Here is a 9,930-nt window from a genome sequence, read left to right as displayed (position 1 = left end):
GAACGTATTTGAAGCTTTGTCTATTTTCTTATGAACGTATTTGAAGCTTTGTCTATTTTTCTATGAACGTATTTGAAGCTTTGTCTCCTTTCTTATGAACGTATTTGAAGATCTGTCTCTTTTCTTATGAACGTATTTAAAGCTTTGTCTATTTTCTTATGAATGTATTTGAAGCATTGTCTATTTTCTTATGCATGCATTTTGAGTTATATCAATTTTCTTATGAGCATTTTGAGCGATGTCTATTTTCTTAAATTAAACATTTTGAGCTCTGTTAAATAAAATAATAAATAAATAAAGAACACTGACAGAAAAATATTATTTAGCTGAGAATGTTTTGATTAACACAAATAAATGCGAGATTAAAAACACTGCATAGAATAACGACAAATTTTATTAAAACACATCATAAATAACAAGCATTTTTCTCAGGCACATATGAAGATATAAATACATTTTATCAAGGCACTTGATATGACAACATTTATTGAATTACTTAAATAATATCCGACTAAAGTACGATGATTTTTTATGAATGAAAATTAAACTTCTACTTATCCAATACTCGTAGAAAATTTTGCCATATTAATTATTTGAGAAGGATAGTGTTTTTTGCAATAGATAGTTAGTATCTGCTACAGAATCAGATCTGCTTCCAAAAGTCCTTTAAAATTTAAAGCTTTTGATGAACAATTTGCTAAAAGTTTTAGAATTAAATTGGCATAATTTTCTACTAAAAAAGTTAAACAAAATGGTTCTTTTATATATGGCATTTTCGTTCTTAGAAATATATTTTTCTAAAAAGAATATACAAACTCGATGACTTTTGCTTTATGGTTGATTGTTTCCTAATTTATTTGAAATACTCATTTCATTTCTTTAACATCTATAACGTCAATTTTTAAATGTTGGCACTCATCTGCGAGCTGTAAATAATTTCTTAATTCAACTTTTTTAAAACTTCATCTATTTTGATACAAAATTGATTTTATTAAAAAAAAAGAGATTTAAATTCAACGAAGTTTTTACATGTAAACAATGGAATTTTTTTTTATTGAAACACATTTTTGAACTTAAATGCAAATGCGATGTGAAAATGGCAGTACTTGAAACAAATAAATGTGCAATAATGAACAAGTGACAACATACATAAAATAAATAATGAAATAAATAACTTCAATGACCATAACCAAAATCTGTGTACACTTACTACAGATTGGCACTCATACATAAGAAACAGTTGGGATACCCTGGAAAAAAATCATTTAAACAGGACGATATCGAAAAATTTAACATCCAAAACTACAAAAATAGGATTGTAAGAGAAAAAAGAATACTAAAATGTTTAGAAATACTAAATAATTGAATGGTTGAGCCAATATAGTGATGAGCCACGCTATTGTTTCCAGGTAGGTTCTTGGCAAGTTAACAGAATTTTCACTAGATGGCAGCACAACGCAGGGAGAAGGCTTATTGCCTTCATGGAAATCATGGTATGTTTCACCAGAAAAAAAAACTCTCTTCATCCCAGTTGAAAACGTGGCTTATTATTAGATTGTCTCAAATGTTTCAGTTGAAAAGGCTGACTGTGATGAATGTGACGGTAATAGTCCCGTGAAACGTCTTATATTGAATTTTAAAAATCTTGATGTTAGAAAAATGTAAAATTCATTGTCAATCGAAAAAGAATGAAATTGCCCATTTGTAATGTAGAAGTAATTTGGCAATTTAAAAGAAATATAAGCTTGCTTTAAAAACTATGAAATGATTTTGTGAACTATTGAGCATGCAAGTTTATGATAAAGTAACTGAAATAATAGAAATATAATTACTTTGACTCTTACAGTAGTAAAAAGATTGAAGTTCCTTCTGTCTGTTTATACTTGGAGTCTTTTCTAATGAAGGTTAAAGGCTAAAATATTAGATCAATAATTAACTTATTGATAAAATTTTCTGCTCTTAACATTATGCTGTCAAAAATGACCCCAGCTATTTAGAACTTAGCTCTTCAATGGTGAAATATAAGCATTTTAATAGTACAAAATCTCTATTTTATAAACGGAAAATTGAATCGAAATGAGGCAAGAAAGAGGGTTAAAATGTTTCTTTAAGGAAGTATGTTAAGACACGAGTTATTTATGAAATGGTTTATAAAGCAAGATGCACTATGATTTTCAACTACTGACTAGGTTATGTTAGTGCGAGAACCCTCAAGTAAGAGAAAATTCGGCCATGTATTTTAGAAATACTTGAAATTTGTGACTTACACCGAAATTGAGAAGTAAATTTTTCTGATATCGTCCTTTCATGAGTTATGTATACAATATGTACATACAACAAGCTGAAATGTTTTGAAGCTCAACTTAGAAGAGTTACTAAGTTCAATTCAGCGTTTCGAGGAGTCACTTTCAGATTCACAGCGGGGTGACATTGTTGGCCAGTTGCAAGTTGAATTCACCTCATCAAAGTGCAGTCCTTCAGGACAGTCGAAATCAAATCGAACGAAAGATTCTCCCGTTCCTGCGAAATCGACGCATCTGTAGAACTTATTACAATCACGTGGGTGTCTGAAAAAGCCAGCTTCAGTACATTCAGGATCACCCGCACCTTTTCGATTCACGGAACTTCCAGTGCTACTCGATGAAGATTGAGTAGTGGAACTAGTTGAAGATTCACTTGCTGTTGATTGAGATGAATCTGTGCCAGATGACTCTGTGCTGGTTTGCTCTCGAGTGCTCCCAGTTTCACAGGGTTCGTCACTAAGTCGAGGATCGTTGCAGTAACTTGGTCCTTCATCGAAAATACGTCCATCTTGGCATTGGAAATCACGTTTCTCAAAACTTCCCGTTTCCTCATTGCGAATGCATTGATAATATTTCGTGCAATCTTCGGGATTTCTGAAAAATCCTTCTTCAGTGCATTCACCTGACTTTTCGGATGAGGTTGTATCGATTCCCGATGATGTAGTTCCTGCTCCCAACGAAGTAGTACTGGTTCCGGATGAAGTGGTACCAGTTCCCGATGAAGTGGTACTAGTTCCCGAGGAAGTGGTTCCCCTTCCGGATCCAGATGATGTGGAACCTGTTTCAGAGGAAGTCGTTCTAGTGCCTGAAGTTGTTGAACCACCTTCTGCAGTTGTTGAATTATCACAAGGTGCACTAAGTTCTGGAGCATTGCAATAACGTCCTTCCTCATCGAATACATATCCATCTGGGCACTGCAATCGTTCTTTAGTCAACTGATCACTGTCAGATCTGGTTTTGTTGCAGTGATAGTAACCAGCACAGTCTTCTGGATCTCGGAAAAAACCTTCTTCTGTGCATTTAAACGAACCATCATCACACGGAGGACTGAGTTCCTCTGCATTACAATACCAGCCGTCAGTATCAAAAACATGACCTTCTGGGCACTCACAGTCAATCTTTACTAGTTCTCCAGTATCTTCGTCTCGTTTACATTCATAATACTTTTTGCAGTCTTTGGAATCTCTGAAGAAACCTTCTTCTTCACATTTGAAATCTTCGGGAGATTCCGTTTTAGAGGTTGACGTTTGAGTAGTACTCGTTCCAGACGAACCCGTAGTTGAGGTTCCTTTTTCTGTAGTAGTCGTGGATTCCCCTGAAGATGATGTAGCAGTTGATGATGTAGAGTCATCTTTTGTCGTGGTGCTACTTTCTGTTCCTGACGAGCCAGTACTTTCTGTTGTACTACTTGTATCATTTTTTTCTTTTGACCCTGACTCGCACGCGGGACTCTGTTCTGGCCAGTTACAAACACTATTGACTTCGTCAAAGACTAGTCCTTCTGGACACTCAAAATCATATCGTACGAAAGATTCTCCCGTTCCTGCAAAGTCAACACAGCGGTAAAATTTGTTACAGTCATCTGGATTTCTAAAAAAACCTTCTTCTGTACATTCTATATCACTTGGTTTTCCTTTGGTAGTTTGAGAGCTTGAATCACCAGTTGAAGTTGTATCTTTAGTCGAACCAGATTCTGTTTGGGAAGTATTTTCGTCTTCTGAACCACTAGGAGTTGTGGAAGTTCTTCCGCCTTGAGTTGTTGATGTTGTTCCTTCTGTCTGAGTTGTTTTGTCACTCGGAGTAGTGGATGTTCTATCTCGCTGAGTTGTTGATGTTCGGTCTTGCTGTGTAGTTGATGTTGTTTTGTCATTTTGAGTGGTACTTGATGTTGTTCGCGTAGTTCCTCCACTCGAAGTAGAGGAGGTACTTTCTGAGGTTGTCTGCTTGGTGCCTCCACTTGATTCGCAAGACCTTACAGCAGATGGCCAATTACAGACATTGTTTGAATCATCAAAAACTAAATCATCAGGACATTCAAAATCGTATTTGGTGAAAGTTTTCCCGTCGCCTCTAAAGTCGACACATCTGTAAAATTTACGGCAGTCTTCTGAATCTCTATGGAATCCTTCCTCTTCACAATCACCCTCTTTTGTTGAATCCGTACCACTGGAAGTGGTTTGCGTCGATGACTCAGATCCAGTAGAAGAGCTTACCGTTGATGAACTTCCTGATTCGGTAGACGTTTCACTCTTTGTTGATGAGGTGGTTGTCGTAGAGCTTTCATCACAAGGTGGATCAAGATCTTTTCTGTTGCAATATCTCATTTCTTCATCAAAAATTTCATCTTCGGCGCATGAGAAGTCTTCTCTTGTGAACCTTCCATCCCCTTCATCAAGGCAACGGTAGTATTTACTGCAGTCATTCGGATCTCTGAAAAATCCTTCTTCTGTACATTCTCCAGGTGTCCCTGATTCCGACGATGTTGTTGATCCCCCAGATGACGTCGTTGAAGTTGATGTTTCAGTATCGCAAGTTAGTTCAGAAGATGGTGAATCACATCTTTCATTATTTAAGTAAAATATTAAACCTTCTGGACACGTGAAATTATACTTGATGAATTCACCGTTTTCTTCAACACATCGGTAAAACTTCATACAATCGCCAGAATCTCTAGTAAACCCTTCTTCGGTACATTCTGATGAACTGGTAGAAGTTGTACCTTTTTCCGATCCAGTTGAAGAAGAGCTAGTTGTGGTTCTGCCACTGTTTGTTGAAGAAGTCGAACTTTCTATCCCTCCACTCGACGTACCTGATGGTGAGGTTGTGATTTGAGTACCGGTAGTCGTTTTTTCACAAGGAGGGGCTAAGTCCTTGCTGTTGCAGAATCGCATTTCTTCATCAAATACTTCATCATCAGCGCAAGAGAAATCTTCTCTTGTAAATCTGCCATCCCCTTCGTCAATACAACGATAATACTTGCTACAATCATCTGGGTTCTGGTAGAATCCTTCTTCAGTGCACTCATCAGATTTGGTGGTACTAGAGCTTGATTGTGTAGTTGTTCTGTCTGAAGCTGTGGTGGGTCTGGATGTAGTAGTTGTTCGTGATGGTCTAGTAGTTCTTGTTGGCCTAGTGGTTCCTGATGTCGTAGTTCTGCTTGATGTTGTTGTGCTTTCTTTAGTAGTTGGAACTGGTGTTGTTCTTCTTGTTGATGTTCGTCTTGTAGTTGAAGTGGCAGATTGCGTTGTGGATGCGGTAGTTTTATCAGAAGAAGTAGTTGAGGAACTTTCGCAAGTGAGCTCATCTGATGGCCAGTCACACCTTTTGTTATCATCATCAAATATCAAACCTTCTGGACATTTAAAATCATAACGCTTTAATTCACCGTTATCTTCTAAACATCTATAAAATTTACTGCAATCATCTTTACACCTGAAGAAACCTGACTCGGTACATTCCTCTTTATCGTTAGCTGTTGACGTAGTTTGCTCAGATGAAGAGGTAGATTGAGATGTTGCAGTGGTGCCTCGGCTGGTTTGCTCGGTGGATGACTCTGAAGTTGAAGAAGTGGACGATTCTGATTGAGAAGTTGAAGAAGATTGAGTGCTTGATTCATTACTTTCAGTGCTTCCTTCGTCTTTCTTGCCTCCACTTGAGTCACAGGGGGGACTGTCTTCGGGCCAATTGCAAACGCTGTTGGTTTCATCAAAAACTAAACCTTCTGGACACGTGAAGTCATATTTCACAAATTCTTGCCCATCACCGTTAAAATCTACACAACGATAAAATTTATTGCAATCTTCCGGATTTCTGAAGAAGCCAGCTTCGGTGCATTCCCCGTCACTGCTCCCACCACCCTTTTTGGATGATGAATCTTTTGTCGTACTTTCACCATCTGTTTGATCAGAAGGTGTAGTACTGCTACGTTTATCCGAAGAATCTGTTGTTTTGTCAGAAGAAGTCGATTGATCACCAGATCCGTCTGATGTTGAAGCTTCTGTTGCTGCACTAGATGACTCTTCAGTAGTATCAGATGATTTTGTTGCTGCAGATGTTGTTTTTTGGGTAGTAGAAGTAGCTTGGCTTGAGGAATCCTCTGACTTTGTGCTACTTTCTTTACCGGAACCACCATCACATGGTGCACTTTGTTCTGGCCAGTTACAAACACTGTTTTCTTCATCAAACACTAATCCATCAGGACACGAGAAGTCATATTTGACAAACTCATTACCATCTCCATTGTAGTCCACGCATCTATAAAACTTATTACAGTCTTTGGGATCTCTGAAAAATCCTGCTTCGGAACACATTCCTTGATTTTTCTTTTCATCTTCACTTCCATCACTTGATGACGAAGAGGAAGGCGTCGTAGAAGACGAGTCTTCTGGACCTTCAGTGCTAGAGGATGGAGTGCTTCTACTAGGTGATCGTGTGGAAGAAGGTTTTGATGAGGTAGTCCTTCCAGGTTTTCTTGTTGCTGAAGATGTTTTTGGACCATCAGTTCTAGATGAGGTTGTGCCTTTTCCTCCTGATGTCGTCGTTCTAGTGGTTGATGATTCAGTGGTGGAGTCTTTTCCTCCTTTTGAACTGCTTGTATCTTCCCCATCTGATTTGTCTTTATCTTTATCTTCACCTGTTGAGTCACATGGAGCACTGTCTTCAGGCCAGTTACAAACACTGTTTTCCTCGTCAAAAACAAGGCCATCTGGGCAAGAAAAGTCATATCGAACAAATTCTGCTCCATCTCCATTGAAATCAACGCAGCGATAAAATTTATTACAGTCTTCTGGATTTCGGAAGAAGCCTTCTTTTTCACACCCGTCTTTGGAATCTCCTTCATCCGGTTTAGGTTTTTGATCACCTGAGTCTGATGAATCTTCTGAAGGCTGGTTTTCAGTTGTTGCTTCCGTTGTACTCGGAGCTTGAGTTGGTTTCGTCGTTGTTGTTCTTGTCTTTTGAGTAGTTCGCCCAGAAGAAGATGGGGACATCGTTGTCGTTGATATTGCGTCTTTTTCTGTACTGCTTTCTGACGGCTTGGAGCTTTCTGTATTATCTTTGTCCTCGCTGCCTCCTTCACACGGAGCACTTTGATCCGGCCAGTTGCAGACGTTGTTCGTTTCATCGAATACGAGTCCATCAGGACACTTGAAGTCATAACGTACAAATTCTTGCTTTTCTCCACTAAAATCTACGCACCGGTAAAAACGATTGCAGTCACTCGGATTTCGAAAGTATCCTTCATCTTGACATTTTGAAGAGTCACTATCAGATGACTCTGTCACAATGGCAGATCCTCCTGTAGTACGAGTTGCTTCTGTTACTGGTGAAGTGCCTTCATCATCTTGGCGGGGTGGTGATGGCCGCCTCTTTTTATTGCATTCACTTACAAATTTTTGAGGGACGCAGCGAGATCCAGCAGCATCAAAAGCAAGACTGTTTGGACAACTTATTTCATATCTGATGAAAGAGTTGCGTTTTCGGACACATTTGTAAAATTTTGTGCAATCTCTCTCGTGTCTGAAGAAGCCAGGTGAGCTGCATAATTGCTCACCTCTAGTCGGAGCTTTCGTGGACTTTGAGATTCCTCTGACTGGAACTAAAGGAGAATTTTCCACAACGTCACCTCTTGGTTTCAATGTTGTCCAATAGCTAGCTGTAGTCGCTTTTCGAATAGGTTTGTAAGCTGATTTTGGTGGAGGCACAGTTCGGCGTGGCTGATATCCCGACCATGTTTGAGTCTGGCAAGGTGGAGCCTTATCAGGCCAATTACACGTAGCATACTCTTCATCAAAGACCAGAGTTTCTGGACACGAAAACATATGTGTTTCGTATTGACCAGTTGCTCCTACAACACATCGATAGAAAGATTTGCAATCCACAGGATGTCTAAAAAATCCTTCGCCTCTGCATTCAAGAGGCGCACTTTCTGCTTGTCTTTTGCTTCTTTTTGGGTTGCAGTTAGTCAGAGAAGATCGGGTGCAATAACTCTCTCCATCATCGAACAATAGATTTCTGTTACATTCGAAGAAATGAATGGAATAAGCCCCATTTTCTTCAATGCATTTGACAAAACGACTGCAATTCGTTGGGTGTCTAAAAAATCCAGGACCTTGGCAAATGATGGGATCATCTAACGTAGCAGGAACTTCCACGAAATCACTTTGAGGAGGGCTAATTATAATTGCTTCTCTGCGTGGGGTACTTTCCGTTTCTGGAATCCACCATTCTTGTTCTTGTTGATGGTTTTGTGATGATGGGATATCTTCAACTTGATCATCCATTATTTCCTTGAAACCACTAGAAGATATTTGTTTTTGTGTCGCATCATATTCTTGAAACCCGGTATGCGGGATGATTTCATATCGTGTTTGAGCAATAGGTACATTATGGATTTCAATTTCTTCTTGTCTATTTGGGTGTTCCTCAGTCTGCTGGGTATGCTGTTGTCGTTCTGGGTTTTGGTTTTCATGGATTTGTACTTGTTGTTGATCTTGAGAATCTTCATGATGTTGCTGCTGTGTTTGTGTCTGAGGTGATTCATGGACTTGCTGTTGTGATGGCTGTGAATCAAGAGAGGGCTTATCTACTCTGTCTGGCTTTTGAGAAATGTCAGTATTTTGAGATTCTTGTTGTGAATGGATCTTGCTGGGGGGTTCACGGAATTTTTCAGGGGAATCGCTGCAGGGAGCGGCAAGTTCAGGCCAGTTGCATGATGATACATTTTGGTCAAAGACTAGGCCGGGATCACATCTCCCAATAAACGCACTCATTCGACGGCCTGTGCTATATTCGTCAACGCAGCGTATATATTGATGGCAGTCTTTAGGATCACGGTAAAAGCCTGGACCTCGCACACACACTGAAGCTTCTATATTGTAATGAGATAACTGTATTTCTCTACTTGCTTTCATCGTATTAACTAGTTTCCATTCTAAAAAAAAATAAAAAATACTAAATTTAATTTATTGTTTACACACATAAAAAAGTACAATAGGGTACTGAATTACAAATGAGTGACGTGAATTTAATTGTGATTGCACTCTCAGAAAGAAACTCATTTTTGACGATTCAGCGAATCTCTGAGCTGTACTTAAGTATTTTTGAAAATAAGTTCGTCACGAAATGCCTTGATTTCGGACGAAAGGAGAAACTTCAAATATTTGAGGAAATTGTTTCGTTTTTCGTGTGTCATTTAAGGGCATTTAGAGAATTCTATAACTTTTCACTTATTTTTGTTTAAAACTGTTCAGTTTGTGCAACCGGATAATGGCGTTAGGGTTTCTGCTTGTCAAGTAGGTTTACCGGTTACAATTCCGGAAGATGACAGATTACTCATATTCATTTTTTACTTCGTATTTCCTAATCAATTGCGTAATTGGTAGGTAGCAATGAGAGTAATGCGTTTGACGAAATGAGTATCGTCAAACAAGTTTATTAATGTCCCATTTAGCATTTCACAGAAAACCGTTAAAAAAAAATTTATCAACATTTTTGTGTCGCGGCCCCTTTGCAAAACATAAATAAAGCGTTGAATGACGCTCGCACTGCTAAGCTGTGAAATACCAGAGGCGCTGGGTGATGCCTCGCTGGTGCTATGAAACCCTGGAAGACGTGGATTAATACAGCG

At 38.7% G+C, this 9,930-nt stretch overlaps 1 protein-coding gene across 1 annotated transcript in view; it reads right to left on the bottom strand.

The window, feature by feature from the left end:
- Positions 1-376: 376 nt before the first annotated feature.
- Positions 377-9,930, bottom strand: part of LOC107444068 (uncharacterized) — a 70,729-nt gene continuing 61,175 nt past the window's right edge. The window contains exon 4 of the mRNA XM_016058143.4: positions 377-9,234. Within this exon, the coding sequence (XP_015913629.3) occupies positions 2,387-9,234 (6,848 nt within the window). The 3' untranslated portion in view covers positions 377-2,386. The remainder of the gene's footprint in view (positions 9,235-9,930) is intronic.

The sequence above is a fragment of the Parasteatoda tepidariorum genome, chromosome 4 (genome assembly GCF_982258835.1).
Source record: "Parasteatoda tepidariorum strain Cologne lab strain chromosome 4, Ptep-v5.0, whole genome shotgun sequence".
Classification (NCBI taxonomy): Eukaryota; Metazoa; Arthropoda; class Arachnida; order Araneae; family Theridiidae; genus Parasteatoda; species Parasteatoda tepidariorum.
The sequence above is the reverse complement of the archived record's forward strand: the minus strand, read 5'-3'. Positions and strand labels throughout refer to the sequence as shown.